Source organism: Erinaceus europaeus, chromosome 6, assembly GCF_950295315.1.
Source record: "Erinaceus europaeus chromosome 6, mEriEur2.1, whole genome shotgun sequence".
Classification (NCBI taxonomy): Eukaryota; Metazoa; Chordata; class Mammalia; order Eulipotyphla; family Erinaceidae; genus Erinaceus; species Erinaceus europaeus.
The window spans coordinates 27,280,009-27,296,372 of record NC_080167.1 but is presented as its reverse complement, the minus strand read 5'-3'; the positions used below and the strand labels follow the sequence as shown (position 1 = coordinate 27,296,372).

The window sequence follows — 16,364 nt, the reverse complement described above, 5'->3', positions numbered from 1 at the left end:
ACATCACTGGCTGGACCTGAGAATATTCTTTTAAGAAAGTTACCTATCAAATCAAATTAATTCAATTAATTTGTGTATATGGGGGTGGACAGCATGTGCATGAGTGAGTTCTGGTATACATGCACTGAGCTGAACCTAGGACTTCAGGAATACAAATCCATGTAATATTGAGCTGTCTCCATAATCCTAATCATTATTTTTTTGTGTTAAAATTTACATGACAAATAATTTTGCAATGCTTATTAGATACCTATTTTATTGCCACCAAGGATATTGCTGGGGCTTAATTCTTGCATGACAAGTCCTGGTGATAATTTTTCCCTCTTTCTTTCTAACAGAGACAGAGACTGAAAGAGAGAGACAGAAAGAGAGAGAGAAGGGAGAGAGAGGGAGAATGAGAGAGAGAGAAAGAGAGACATCTGTATCATTGCTCCACCACTTGTTAAGTTTCTCCCTTGTAGGTGAGAACTGGTGGTTTGAACTTGGGTCCTCATGCATAGTAATTTGTGCTCTCTACTGGGTATGCCACTGCCCCCCCCCCCCATTAAAATTCAAATAAAGATTTTCTTTTATTGTCTTTATTCATCTTTACTATGAAGCTAGATATAAAATAAGTAATTTCTCTTCTTTCACTGTCAAAAATTCCCCCAAAGTAGTTCCCTCCATTTCTTTCTTTTTGTGTGAGTGTTGCTAGGGCCTTGTTGGGGCTTCATGAATGGGAGATTTCATCTCTTCTTGGCAACTCTTTCTTATTTTCCTTCCTCTTTCCAGATAGAAGGTAAGAGACAGAGAGAGATGGAGAGACACCACAGCACTGCTCTACCAGGATCTCTTCCCTCTTGGCGATAGTGCAATTCAAAGATTCCTTGTCACAAAAGTTCTGGGTTCCAGTGGAACTGGGGTTCAGAGCCCTCTGGCCCAACCCTATTCCACCATATTACAATGTTAAAATACTCAAGTCTACTCAAGAATAGCCACGACAATTATAAAAAGGCATTATGGTTATAGAAAATGACACAGTGACAAAAGTGACTGACTAAGACGATAGCAGTACTGAGCCAGAGAGACACCTCACTGGGTAGGGTGCCTGCCTTGCTATGGGCACGGCTTCGCTTTGAGCCCTAGCACCACATGGGAGGTATTATGGTATCAGGAGGAGTTTTGGTGCTATGGGGTCTCTCTTTGCCCTTTGTCTCTCTATCTGAATGAAAAAGCAATGCAGGAGCGGTGAAACTGTGTATGAGTTGTCCTAGTTCCACCAAAAACAAACAAGCAAAAACAAACAAACAAAATACAAAACAAGAAGAAAAGGAAAGAAGGCAATGTTGGCCTTTAAAAAAAAAAACACAAAACAAAACACTGTGCCTTCAGCTGATGCTCAGTAGGAAAGTCTAACACATTTTCAACAAGATAGTGGGTGGAAAACATCTTGATTGAATTGACAGCAGGATATTGAAGCCTCACTGCAGTCAGACCGGCTTTTTTCTTTTTAAGCTCTATATTTCCTTGTTACATATAGCATTTCATTAAAAAAGATTACCTGATACTGTTGTGAACTTTGTATGAAGTTTATTGGTGGCTCGCTCTGTTTGCTCTTCAATCGTAAGATGTTATCGGCATAGCCCCAGCTCAGGATGGCTGACCACTGAATGTCAGTACTGTTCATGCTTCTCACACCTCAAGAAGGAGAAATAAGGGTATTAGATTGTTACTACTGCTCAGCTATCATTTGACAGCAACAAATGTCAGGTTAAAGGTTGAAATTTACGCAGCAGAACACAATACTCAAAGTAAAAATCATCATTATGGCCATATGGCTGGCTAATGTTAGTTTGTTTCTTTCATAATAATTAAGTCTGAGGATGGCACTGTATTTTCTTTTTTCACTTATGGCATTTTAACTGGTATTTATCTGACTAAGAACTAAAACTTCCATTAATTTTTTTTAGTAAAAGACAATGACAGTCAAGCTTACACTAACTAGTCTTATTTTGAGGAACCTTCTCGCTTTAGAAAGTTAAGCCTAGCTATTGTTTAAATAACTTCTCAGGTACATCCTACTAAAAAAACCAACACAGCAATTATTAATACCAGGAAGGGAGTATTGTTAGAGTGGAAGCAATTTCTGATCTGAGAGAGAATAATTTATTCTCATCAACTGCAAGCATGTTGCCTGGCAGACCTTATTCAATGAGTTTCTAGTCGCTTTTTATTGTCATTATCTTATGTCCTTTGGGAGAAAGATGTAGACATTTTGATACTTTTTTCAGCACCAATCATAATCCATGTCTTGTTGCTGCTACACTGAATATAGCTAATGCAGCACAAATGCTATAGATGATGTTCTTTTGACATATGAAATACTTGAAGATCCTTAAGGAGGGAGGAAATACTTTATTTATTCTAGTACCAAGCATAATATCTAGCATTCAAAGAAATAAAACAAAGAAATGTTCACTGAATCAATCAAAAACACAGTAATTATAATCCATGTTTGTTTTGTTTTGTATAGTCCCAGATGCTGACTTTAGTTTTACAATAAAGGAATGGGGATATATTAACTAAAAATGATCTTGAAATATAAACTATGAGGGGAAGGAACATTTCATAAGTCCCTCAAAACCTACCACAATGCCAGGCATGTGGTAAGTGTGCAGTAAGTCAAATACTTAATAAACCAAGCATATTTGATACCTGTTCCCAGTTTCTTGGTTCAGTAATCCAAGATGCACCAGTGTTTTTGTTGTGTACTATTTTGTTTTAAAGAAAAATAATTTTTCTATTTGAACACTCAAGTTTAAACTGGAATTTGCAATAAAATCTGTAAGAAAACCCACTATGTGTATATATATATATATATATATATATATATATATATATATATATATATATAGGCTTGGACTCAAGTACCAAAGATTCTAAGGCAAGCATTCCAAACAGAATCCAGACAGAAAAGTACCTCAGGGAATTCTGAGGCATCCATTTCTTAAGGAATTGGCCTATTACTGGGCCTTTAATTTCTTTTAATGCAATGTTGAGGATATAACATAGGGTCTATGCATGCAAGACATTTATGAGATATCTCATACATCAATATGATACACTGACCCTACGGTGTGCTTAAGATCATTAGAAACATCTCAATTCAGTTGTTATACAGTATGATGCTATATAGCTGAGAAAAGCTACTTATTTGATAGAACAGTGCTTGGCACTTTGCAGATGTTCACAGATGACCTAACTTTCATACATCCAAGGCATCAATGGAATGCCACATGAACTGTCACTGCTGGGTGTGGCAGTAAACACATTATTCCTTGGACCAGCTGCTTATAAGCTGACAGACATTAAGCAGTTAGAATGTGCCAGGTGCGGTGATAATCATTCTCTACTTTATTTCATTTAGCTACCTACCTTCTGAGTTAAATTCTTTTATTATTCCCATTTTATAGATCAATGCCAGTAAATAATTTTCTCAGGGCCACACAACTACTTAGCAGGGCTGGGAAGCAAGCTCAGGGACCGTGACCTGCCCTTCTCCCTCGGGGCTGTAATTCACTGTTGTATAATACCACTCCCCTCTGGACATACCTAGATTCTGACATATCTCAAATACATTTTGTGAGGAAACAAAGTATAACCTGAATGGACAGAGCTATTAAGGGCACACATCGTTATTATGGGTTTGTGACTACAGAAGCATAAATAAGGTAGGTTGACAACTATATTTGACATGTTTTAAGTGCTACTGCACAAAGCATTAACAGACTTAAAAATTATTATTATTATTATTAGATAGAGATGGAGATTTTGAGAGGGGGGAGACAGAGAGGGAAAGAAACAGAGAGACACCTGCAGCCCTGCTTTACCACTCATGAATATTTCTCTCTGCAGGTGTGGACCAGGGGCTTGAACCAGTGCCCTTGCATACTGTAATTCTTCTCCTTCCTTCCTTCCTTCCTTCCTTCCTTCCTTCCTTCCTTCCTTCCTTCCTTCCTTCCTTCTCTCTTTATCTTCCTCCCTCCCTCCCTTATTCTGGGGATCAAAACAGGGCTTCACACATGTGAGGCTTGTATTCTACCACTGATCCATATCCCCATCCCCTTTAATTGAAATTTAAAGGCAAATTATTGATGCATTCTGAATGTTCCTATGAATGGTAAATTACTTGTGACATTCCTCACAAATAATTGTGACATGCTGGTGAGGATAAACCACACACTGACATAATGATAACTATGGTAATGTAGACTTACTGTATTTGTTAGTTCAATAACCTTAGATGGAATGATTCATAGCCTCTCATATCTGTGCAGTACTAGGGAATGAAGTCAGGGCTTTGTAAATGCATAATACTGCCAAGTATATTCATAGGTTTTTAAATTTTTTTTATTATTACATATTGACAGAGGGAGAGAGAAACACAGAGAAGAGACCTCACAGTATGTTCCACCATCCATGGAGCTCCCAGGTGCTGTCTGTGGTACTCCTAGTGGAACTGGGGCTCAAGCCCAGGGCCTCATGTCTTTACATTCTGCCAGGTGAGGTAAATCTCAGTCTGACTTTTGGTCTGCGCCTCTCATTTCTACCAACTATAAAGACAACCATTTATTTCATGATAGAATTAAAGAATCTAAAAGAACTGTGGCCTAGCCATCATGCAAGTGGTTGACTGCTGTTTGGCACACGTACCAACACCTGTGCACTATGGTGTTAGTCACAGAAGAAGGCTGTGCAGAACCCGGGGAGCCTGGTGAATAGACAGCCATGTTAAGCACTAAGTTCACAGACTGCTAAAAAGGGATCTGATCCATTTTCTGGTTTCCTGGTAAATTTGTACGCACCTATATGAACAGATGCAAGTCCTCAGTCACTTATTTCAGTCTCAAAGACCATGCTTACAGTAGGTTTTTTTTTTTTCCATTTAGTGAAATGGCTAATTTGGAATGGATGAAAGAGTGGGAAAGCATCTCTAGTTTCCCAGTGTTGAGGTGATATTTAGAAATAAGAAGAGAGCTTCTGCTGTACAGCACTTTTCCATGAGCTATTTTAGTGAATCAAAATGAGAAAAGGACTGCTTTTCAGGCATACATGTTTCAAAGCCTATTTTAAAAGCTATCATAATTCCACTCCATTTTTTCAATCCCATGACTATTTTCTGAGGTATGAGATTTGTTGTTCAAATAAGTCTGCCTATTCTGGATTCAAAAGCCTCAGAGTATACATTTGAAACTCCTAATGCTTCCATTCAGAAGTGAGAATATAATCATTTGCTCTCATCTTCAAATTTTTCTCATTGTAAAAGAGACAACATTTAATTCCCTCCTGCCCCCACATGCCATGTTTTAATTCCTATTTTGTGTTAGGAATTAAATCACAATTTTGTAGCATAGTTTTTCCACCAAGGACTCAGAAAACTTAGAAATAAAATAAAATAGCAGCACAGATGAGCTGGAAGCATTCAAATATCCTGGAAAATATGCCAAAGGATGATTTTAATTATGTTTCTTTTACCTTGTTCTTTGCTGTATGTCATCAGGAGACAGAAATTTCGGGACAAACCACAGATTGCTCTGGTGGGTAGAGCCTGGAGAGAACCAAATCTTTCTCCATGGGGCTGGCTGAAGCAGACTACAGGTACTGGAGCACTGGGGGAACCAACATACTCGCCCCACTTCAAGCCTTTTATCCATGACAAAGGGCTCTTAAAACCAAGGAAAGTGAAAAATACAGTGTAAAAAAGTAGCAAATATAGAATAATTCCTAATTTAAATTCTAAACAAAACAAGAGAAACCAGTGGACAAGAACTATTTTATACACTTTCCTTCACCCATATAGATAGGACTATGACTATATATTTTATATATACATTTAATATATATATTTATTTACTTTGTAGAGAGACAGAGAAAGGGTAGATAGGGAGAGGGTCCGGGTGGTGGCGCACCTGGTTGAGTGCATATGTTACAGTGCACAAGGACCCAGGTTCAAGCCTCCGGACCCTAAATGTAGGAGGAAAGCTTTGCAAGTGGTGAAACAGTGCTGCAGGTGTCTCTCTGTCTCTCTCCCTCTCCCACCCCCTCTCAATTTCTGGCTGTCTATATTCAATAAATGATAAAAAATTTTAAAAAGAGAGAGTGGGAGAGATTCACCACTTGTGAATCTCCCCCTATAGGTGGGGACCAGGGTCTTGAATGAGGGTCCTTGCAGCACCACCACCAGCCCCATAAACAAGACTATATACAGCACAAAAAAAACTTAGTGGAAAATGAGCCTCTTAAAGATAGGGAGCACCGGGAGTCAGGCTGTAGCGCAGTGGTTAAGCACAGGTGGCGCAAAGCACAAGGACCGGAGTAAGGATCCCGGTTTGAGCTCTGGCTCCCCACCTGCAAGGGGAGTCGCTTCACAGGCGGTGAAGCAGGTCTGCAGGTGTCTATCTTTCTCTCCCCCTCTCAGGTGTCTATCTTTCTCTCCCCCTCTCTGTCTTCCCCTCCTTTCTCCATTTCTCTCTGTCCTATCCAACAATGACAACAACAATAATAATAACCACAACAATAAAACAAGGGCAACAAAAGGGAATAAAGAAATAAATATTTTTAAAAAAACTTAAAAAAAAGGGAGCACCTTGGATGCATCTTAATATTCATAGCACCTACCCAGTACTTACTAGGCACAATAGATTCTCAATAAATTTCTGATGAGTATATGAGAAAGTGTTTATTTGTGGAACACATGAGCAAAACAAATAATATTATTTATGAAGCATGGAATACCCACATAAGTTCTAGAGGAGAAAAATGAATAGCTGGCAGTGAAGAACAAAGGAGTAAGTGGGACTTGACAGCAGCATCTGACTGAGGATGTGATGTAGTGGTAGAGTACAGTTTTGCATTTAGAGGCCCTGGGTTCAATCCTTTGCCACACACACACACACACACACACACACACACACACACCATTTAAAGAGATTTGAAGAGAAGGTGTGAGAGAATTAAGAGCACCACCTATTATGGGCCTCACACATAGAAGCCCAGCACTCAACCTGCAAGCAACTCCTTGCTGCCTTCTGCCCAGCCCCGACGATTTCTTTATTACCTGCGTATGGATTTTGATATATGTGAGGAGGTATGAGCATAAAGAATCAATGTATGAAATATGTAAGTTACATATTATAAAAATGATTGTCAAAATAAGGTCTGTGAAGATCATTTTCTTTTAAAAAGGATAACAGAAAGATAATAGACATTGAAAAAAATGCATGAAGTTACTGTCAGAGAAATGCAAATAAACACAATGAGATACCACTTTATTCCTATAAGAATGTCATCAGAAAGGATAGTAACAACTAATGTTAGAGAGGCTGTGGAGGTAAAGGAATCCTTCTGCACTGCTGGTGGGAATGTAAATTGGTCCAAACCCTGTGGAAAGCAGCCCAGAGAACTCTCAGAAGGCTAGAAATGGACCTATCCTATGACCTGGCAATTCCTCTCCTAAGAATATATCCCAAGGGTTCAAACATACTCATCCAAAAAGATCTGTGTATGTCTATGTTCATAGCAGCACAATTTAAATAGCCAGAAGCAGGAAGCAACCTAGGTGTCCAACAACAGATGAGAAAGTTGTGCATATTGAATCCACTGTTCTGGGCAACCGTTTCCCCCTTCCTTCCTTCCTTCCCTTCTTTCGTTTCTTCCTATTAGTACAAAGTGAAACTTGGAGGGAGTGGGAGATAGAGAGGGACAGTAAAAGAGAGACACTATAGCGCTGCTTCATTGGTCATGAAGTCTCCCTGCTGCGGGGGGGGGGGGCAGGGGCTTGAGCCAGGGGCTTTTTGCATGGTAATGTGTGTGCTTACCTGGTGCACCACTGCCTGGCTCCAGCATCCATTTTACTTTTTTTGTTTTTTACCAAAGCACTGATCATCCCTGGCTTATGGTGGTGCTGGGAATTGAACCTGGGACCTCTGAGCTTCAGGAATGAAAGTTTTTTTGTGTGAAACACTATGCTATCTCCCCAGCCCTATCCAGTTTACTTTTTTTTTTTTTTAATAAAAAGGAAACACCGGCAAAACCGTAGGATAAGAGGGGTACAACTCCACACAATTCCCACCCCCAGAGCTCCGTCTCCCAGCCCCTTGATAGCTTTCCTATTCTGGTTTGTTTACTTTGATTTCCTATTTCAAGTATAAACCCAAATGCTGACATCTCTGGCCAATGCTCCTGGTGGGACATGATAGCCAAGACCATATTAGACATATTTATACAGGCAGACGCATGCTCAAAGCTACTCTCTAGTACTGGGCAGTTTTTTTCCTTCCCATTTGCTAATTCCTGTTATGTCACTGCCTTGTGGGGTTTTCCTTAGTATCCTCAGGGAGGTCACATTCTGACTTGGGTTCCTCTAATGCACTCTCTTTTCTCCCTCCCTCCCTCCCTCCCTCCCTCCCTCCCTCCCTCCCTCCCTTCCATCCTTCCTTCCTTCCTCCCTCCCTCCCTCCCTCCCTTCCTTTCTCTCTCTCTTTCTTTCTCTTTCAACCAGAGCACTACTCAGCTCTATTTTATGGTGGTGCTGGGGATGACTAAACCTGGAACTTCAGAATCTCAGGCACGAGAGTCTTCTGAATAACCATTATGCTGTCTCCCCAGCCCAAGCACTCTCTTCGTATCACTAACAAAGCATTTCATATATACTGAGAATCTCTGTTCACTAGCTTGTGTACACACTGATACTGGACCCTCAGTGCTGTTTTTACTTTTTTGTCTGTTTTTGATTTATTTATTTTGTTTTGAGGAGAGTGTCTTTGACAATTTATGAAAGATCAGAAGTTGAATAAGGTTTTTTTGTTATTACTGTTGCTGAATTCTACTGAAATCCAAATGACATACCGGATAGGTGATTTCTTTGACCTGTTCTCGGGTTTCCCTAAAGGCAAACTGCACTAATAGCCCCACAGCAGCAGGAAGCTCTCCTTCCATGTTAAGCTTGGATCCAGGTCTGCCTGCATGAGCTGACTGGAACAACTGACGAGGAGTTTGGCCATACGTTTTTATCATGGTTTCTAGTGCTCGTCTCTGAACGGGATCTTCAACTGCAGAGACATCCATTCCAAAATATGTCTGAATATCAAAAGGATAAAAAAAGAGAACAAGATATATACATAAAAAGTAAGACTTGCCAGTGACATCAAAGAGGAAAGACTTGTTTTATCCTTTAGAACATGGCTTCCTTTTCTTCGGAATGGAAAAAATTTTCAATATGGAAAATGGAAAAAATTGTCAATACTTTTGAACACGAGAAGTCAGTGTTTCTGAGGAGGTCAACGTAATTAATGTATCATGTTTAGTTGATGCTAATTCGGTATGTTTACAAAATTCATTATTAACACCAGACAATACCATATAAGATACCACCTATAACACTAAACAACTAGAAAGTTATTTGTCGAATGTTATATATAAGAAAGGGTAAATATAAGGTTAAGATACAATGTGGGTATGTAGTTCAAGAAAGTATATTTAGGTTCTAACACAAATTTAAGTGAATCTGGATGAGCAGCAATGAGAATTTTAAGTTCTTTAACCTAAAGGGTGTCCTTCACTTTCCCCCTTAGTGTTATCCACTAGGATCAGATGGAGAGTCCTGTAGCTTTATGCTTTTATTTCTAAACCTAGCAGTCAGTATCTGGGTATTGTCATGTTTTGTGAATATCCACAATTTAGCCTTTTGGCATGTAATCAAGTCATAGTAAATTTCACTTACATATCTAGATACAATGTTTCTAAAATTTTAAAGATTCTTCAGAAGTCCAATAATCTTCAACACTACTTACCATCCATCACCTTTCCCCACCATCTCCACAGGGATCAATTACTGGTTATAAATGCTTATCTATACAGGGCTCATCCTACTACTTGTATGAGCATATTCATTAATACAAATGAAGATTAGAATAATGCTCTAACCAAAGATTTATTTTCTTTACTGTTTTTAAACAGCACTTCTTTATATTCTGTGATATGTTTCTAAACGAACTCCATTATTAGTAAATGTTGAGTTAAAGTCAAAGGCATTTTCACACTCATGTTTAAAAATGTATACTTATTTACACTTATCTGTGCAACAAGCAGACATAGATTTCCTTCCTTGTTGGTGAGGCTAGTGTTAGTCACACTTAGTAAGTTTGTACACTTAGGCACAGAGACTCAGTTATGTGTCTGAGGTCACACAGCAAGTGGCAGCATCACAGAGTAAAGCATGGGAACTCAATTTTGAACCAGGATTATATATATAATCACTACACCATGAGTTGAATTTTATTAAATTCCTAGAATAGTGGCATAGACTCTATCCTTTTCACATTCTAAAGTTCCAAAGAGTTAGTAAAAAATATTCAGTAAGATGAGAATAAGGTATAGTTCTGAGTAAAAAATTTAATGTGAATTTTATAGAAAAATAATTGAAATGAGTCGAGATAATAAATTTAGAATAGGGGGTCGGGCGGTGGCGCAGTGGGTTAAGCGCATGTGGCGCAAAGCGCAGGGACGGGCGTAAGGATCCCGGTTCGAGCCCCCGGCTCCCCACCTGCAGGGGAGTCGCTTCACGGGCGGTGAAGCAGGTCTGCAGGTGTCTGTCTTTCTCTCCCCCTCTCTGTCTTCCCCTCCTCTCTCCATTTCTCTCTGTCCTATCCAACAATGACAGCAATAATAATAACAATAATAACAACAACGATAAACAAGGGCAACAAAAAAGAAAAAAGAGTCTCCAGAAGCAGTGGATTCGTAGTGTAGGCACCGAGCCCCAGTGATAACCCTGGAGACAAAAAAAAAAAAAAAAATTTAGAATATATTGAAATTAATATCGAAATTCTTAGTTGCTCCTGAAGTTGTATTTTATATCAAATATAAAATTTATAACTGAAGTTCTGCCTTTATATTTATATCATGTTTTATGTATAAAATTATTGCTAACCAAATTGTATTATACCCCCTTTCCTTTCTTTTTAAAAATATTTATTTATTATTGGATAGACACAGAGGAGAGCAGGAGAGATAGAGGGAGAGAGGCAGAGAGACACCTGCAGCCTTGCTTCACTACTCATGAAGCTTTCCTCCTGCAAGTGGGGACTAGCAGCTTGAACCTGGGTCCTTGGACACTGCAATGTGTGTGTCTGACCAGGTGTGTCACTGGTCCTTATATCCCTCCTTTTAGAATACTTGGCCACAACATTTATTTTGTATTAGAGTTATTAGTAAATTAGTAAATCTATCTCTCTCCTAGACCTTAAGGAATTTAATTTTCTTTTTAAAGGTTTATTATTTACAGGATAGAGACAGTGAGGAATTGAGAGGGAAGGGGAAGACAGATAGCAAAAGAGTGAAAGAAAGACATCTGTAGCACTGCTTTACTACTTGTGAAGCTTCTCCCCTGCAGGTGGGGACTGGTGAATTGAACCTGGGTCCTTGTGCACTGTAACATGCTACTCAACCAGGTGAACCATTGCCCAATACCCCTCTTTTAATTTTGTATTACTGTAGAAATAGTTGTAATGATTACTGGGCAAAATGGGATAAAGAAATTATTATTTTTAAACTGATATTCAAGAATGGATCTCTGGCATAAACAAGCCTAGATAATAGAAATATGTTTGAAAGTTTTATTGTACATTTTCACTGTTTGATATAAATTCATGATAAAAGTGACAAAAAATTATAGCTGGAGGGGAAGTCTAAAAACAATCTACTGCCACCTCCTAATTTTAAAGTCAGGAGAACAAAGAAGCCAAATGTTTCATACAGTGGGTTAATCTGCTGTACTTATTGCCTTTGAGTAGCACTAGGTGATACCAGGAAAAAGTATTCTCAGAATTGGCCTTTTTACTTTTCATTTCCCAAGAAATTGTCAAGTCAGGGGTTTCATTAGGATTTTACTGCTACATGGAGGCAGCCCCTAATGTCCCACCTAACCTTATTTACCACATTTCTCTATTTGATTGGGGGCTCCCGGCAGATAGTATCTTACTTATTTTTAAAGAGGTGAAATATAAAACCTGAAAAATCCTGGGCAACAGCTTAGTGTTACTGTCAATTCTTCTTGGCAAAGTATGTATCTTAAAGGAATCCTAACAGTTAACCTCTAAATATTCAGGTACTATGTTAGATAAATGCAGATTATTATAGAAGAGTTACTCACAGCAGGATGAAAAACATTGATGGCTAGAACAGAAGCCTTTCCTTTTTGCTTATACCCAAACACCAAGTCAATCCACTGACTAATGTTTTGGGACACATAATCAGACTCAAGAGCCTGCCGATGGATGAGGATAAAAAGTCGAGGATCATTACGTGCCCAAGGTGGGAGGTTGACATGGTTAACTCGTTCACCATTCTGCCGCACACCAAAATCAAAACCTGAAAGAGAAGAGGAGTACTAATGACTATTTCTGATAAGAAATAGGAAACATTTTGAAATCAGTTGAGTCTGAATAACTAAAACAGAGTTAGGAAACTATTGAGTCTGGCCCCAGGTCTGACCAGGCACATAAGCATATTCAGTAACATTCAGATGCACTATAAGAAATGGAATAAAAATCTACTAGTCTTAGACCACAAGGCTGATTTGACCAGTTATTATCTCCCACCATTCAAGAGCTGCACTGGCTGAAAACATCACTTGCATAGAGTTGACCTGTATGTTGACTACTCAGTCTGTTTTGCCTACATAAGGGATTCTGATGTTGGGCAACTTGGGCCCACAACTGACATGCTATTTGGATTTGTATTCTCCTGGCTTCATCTTGGATCTGTAGTCTCCTGGCTGCACTAATAATATTCAGTACATCCACCAAATAACTTTATAGTTTGCTTCAACCAAGTTTCACTCATCCTGGGTAACATCTCCCCCAAAGGATGCCTCATTTAACCCACAAGTCTTAAAAGCATCTTAAATATTAAAAAAAAATAAAAAAATGTAACACAAACAGTTGTTGTGTGCTATATAACAAGAAAGAGGTCTAAGAGGATAATAACACTATTGTTCATCTTCCTGCTTCCTATTAGCCTCATTAAATTTGAGATCTTTCAACTTCTTTTCTTTTTTTATTAAAGAAAAAGCAGAAAATTTGTCTGCTAATTCCAATAGTTCGCTAATCATATCTTCAATGAAATAGCTGCTTAAATACATACTGCTATATATTTAATCAAATTAAACTAAAACTGTAATACAAGCCCTTGTGAATTTTTTGAGTTAACACTAATAAGATTGTTTAGATTTGGTAAATATAAGCATTCTGTAGTTTAACAAAGACTAGCACAAGGTAGACATATTCTTTGAATGAACTATCATAGTCTATTTATTTTTATTTTTAGTGAGTTGGTAGCACAGAAACTGATTTTAACCTCTAGCCCTCATTTTTGTTATTAGATCATTGTGGTTAGTATATCTTATTTCTAACCTAGATATTCCTCATAAAACCGCCGAGATCTTGTCCATTTAACAAATATATTCATGACTTTTTAAATAAGTGTATTATATCTTATGTTATTAGAAAATACATGTTTACAAATACTTTTAATAGTTAAAAGTTATAATTTCCCAAGTATATTTAGTCCTATAAATAAAATCCTCATGTTCATATGGAAATAAAATTATACACATAATAAATAATAAAGGCATATCTCTTGATTGGGGACTAACATTTTAGAACTTACAAAGGCTATTTTTAGTTTTAGAAAATCATAAAATAACTACGATACCTCAGAAATGTAAGTTAGAAATGATTTAATTTCTGTACCTTCACGATTAACTAAGAATTCTGGAAGATAGAAAAACTCTGGGATAAGTTCTTTCACATCAGTCATAGATTCAAAAGATGAGAGGCGCCAGGTTGTATTTGTAGAATGAAAAGTTCTGTCTGGAATGTCAAAACTTTGATCTATAAAGAAATATAAATAATACAATTAAGACACAAAGACCTGATTCCATTTGTAGTCTGTCAGATTAATTTATCTTTACTATTTAAAAAAATTAAAAAGATGTCATTTTTTGGTCCATAGGTTAGAAGAGATTATTGATGTGCACAAAAATAAATATTCCTATATATAATTTGAGATCACATTATATCATTTTTCACATATCATGTTTTCATAATATATTTATATGAATTAATATTATTTATCTAACTGTTGTCAAGTAAAATGAAAGCTCTATAAAAGTAGGGACTTGGAGTTGTACCTATAGTGCATAAATAAATACTTAATAATGATTTATTATTGAATGAATGAATAATAGAGAAAAGACATTAAAATTTAAGTATGGGGGCCGAGCAGTGTCACACCCAGTTAAGCACATATAGTACTATGTGCAAAGATTTGATCCGGGTTTGAGCCCCTGCTCCCCACCTGCAGTGGGTCCACTTTTGGATCAGCGAAGCAGGTTTACAGGTGTCTTTCTCTCTCTCAATTTTGTTTTTACTGTCTTTATTTATTTATTGGATAGAGACAGCCAGGAACCGAGAGGGAAGGGGGTGACAGGGAGGGAGACAGACACAACACTGCTTCACAACTTGCAAAGCTTTCCCTCTGCAGGTCAGGACCAGGGGCTCAAACCTGGATCCTTGAGTATTCTAACATGTGTGTTTAACCAGGTGTGCCACCACTCAGCCCTCTCTCTCCCTCTCCCCTCTCAATTCCTCTCTGTCTTATCTAATAAAATGGAAAAAAATGTCCTCCAGGGGCAGTGGGTTTGTAGTGCTGGCACTGAGCCCCAGAGATAGCCCTGAGGCAAAAAGAAGAAAAAAAAATCAAGTACATACAAAAAGTTTTCCCCTTCCCATCCGGAAGGTAAATGATTCCACTATCTTTAGTTGCTAAGACTATTTTTTCCATTTTTTTGTGGGTTAGGTAGGTGGGTGGGTGGGAAGAGAACACCTTTTTTTTTATGGTCTCATTCTAAGCTAAAATGTAAAATTTCCTATGAAGTAACATAAAACTATGACTAGTCATGCCTTTGTTAGAGTTTTGAACCCTGTGTCCTTTCTGTCAACAAATATGCTCTGCAGTCATAGGACAGACCTAGACTACAAAATGGCATGAGAAGGCCATACCTGAAAATATCAATAGAGCACATACTTCTTAGGAACCATGATATAGAATCTAAAATCATTCCGAACTTGAAGATTATTTGAAGATTGTCAAAGACTAATATCAGCATTAAGCAAGGCTTAGTATTTATTATTACTTTTGTAGTATGGAGTCTCTTATATGTACAATTTTACTGCTCCTGGGCTGATTTTTTTCATTCTTTTCACTTCAGTTAAAGACAGAGATGCCACAGACCTGGAGGACCCTCACGTGCTGCTGGGGCTCAAACTTGGCCCACACCCATGGCCAGGCGTGTACTCTACTATCTTCTATCCTTCCTCCTTTATTTGAGTGTGTGTATGTGTGTGTGTGGGGGATATCCAGGGCCTTGCACATGTGTGACTGAACTCTTCCTGGACCCACATTTTCAAACTTTTTAATTGCAGAGGAAAAGAGAGAAAGACAGAAAAGGAGAGATACCACAGCACTGCTCTACCATCCCTGAAGTTCCTTTGCTGCCTTCTATGTTCCTTTTTTTTTTTTTCCTCCTCCAGGGTTATTGCTGGGCTCGGTGCCTGCACCATGAATCCACCGCTCCTGGAGGCCATTTTTTTCCCCCTTTTGTTGTCCCTGTTGTAGCTTCGTTGTGGCTATTATTATTGCCCTTGTTGACGCAATTCGTTGTTGGATAGGACAGAGAGAAATGGAGAGAGGAGGGGATGACAGAGAAGGGGAGAGAAAGATAGACACCTGCAGACCTGCTTCACTGCCTGTGAAGCGACAACCCTGCAGGTGGGGAGCCGGGGGCTCGAACCGGGATCCTTACGCCGGTCCCTGCGCTTTGCGCCATATGCGCTTAACCCACTGCGCCACCGCCCGACCCCCTGTTCCTTTTTTTTTTAATCATTCTTAAATATACCCTGAAAAATCTAGCATAATAGCAACATTAATAAATTTTATAGTTAGTTTTATATTAAGTTTTATATTAATAATAGTTTTATATTAATATTATTTTATAGTTCAATATTAGTAGTTAGTTTTATATTAATAACTTAAAAAAATTATAGTTAGTTTTATATTAATAGATTATTGGGCCACATTCAGAGAAAGAACATAACAGTTCTGTTAGAAACTTGAAGTGGCTCCAAAGAACATCAGAAATCTTTTTTTTTTTTTCTGTCAGTTTTAAGTTGTGGCATTCACAAATCAGTATATGTCCAGAAAGATAATCAGAATAATGGCAGGTTTGGAAACCAGACCAAGATGGCTTAACCATTAATTCTAAT

The 16,364-nt window shown here is 38.2% G+C and overlaps 1 protein-coding gene across 4 annotated transcripts in view; it reads right to left on the bottom strand.

The window, feature by feature from the left end:
- The window catches only part of LYST (lysosomal trafficking regulator), a 188,280-nt gene that overhangs the window by 13,991 nt on the left and 157,925 nt on the right, over positions 1-16,364 (bottom strand). For all 4 annotated transcript variants that reach the window (XM_016188071.2, XM_060191968.1, XM_060191966.1 and 1 more), the window contains 5 exons: positions 13,791-13,931; positions 12,191-12,408; positions 8,887-9,117; positions 5,515-5,704; positions 1,541-1,677 (listed from right to left, as the gene is read on the bottom strand). In XM_016188071.2, coding sequence (XP_016043557.2) covers positions 1,541-1,677; positions 5,515-5,704; positions 8,887-9,117; positions 12,191-12,408; positions 13,791-13,931 — 917 coding nt within the window. The remainder of the gene's footprint in view (positions 1-1,540; positions 1,678-5,514; positions 5,705-8,886; positions 9,118-12,190; positions 12,409-13,790; positions 13,932-16,364) is intronic.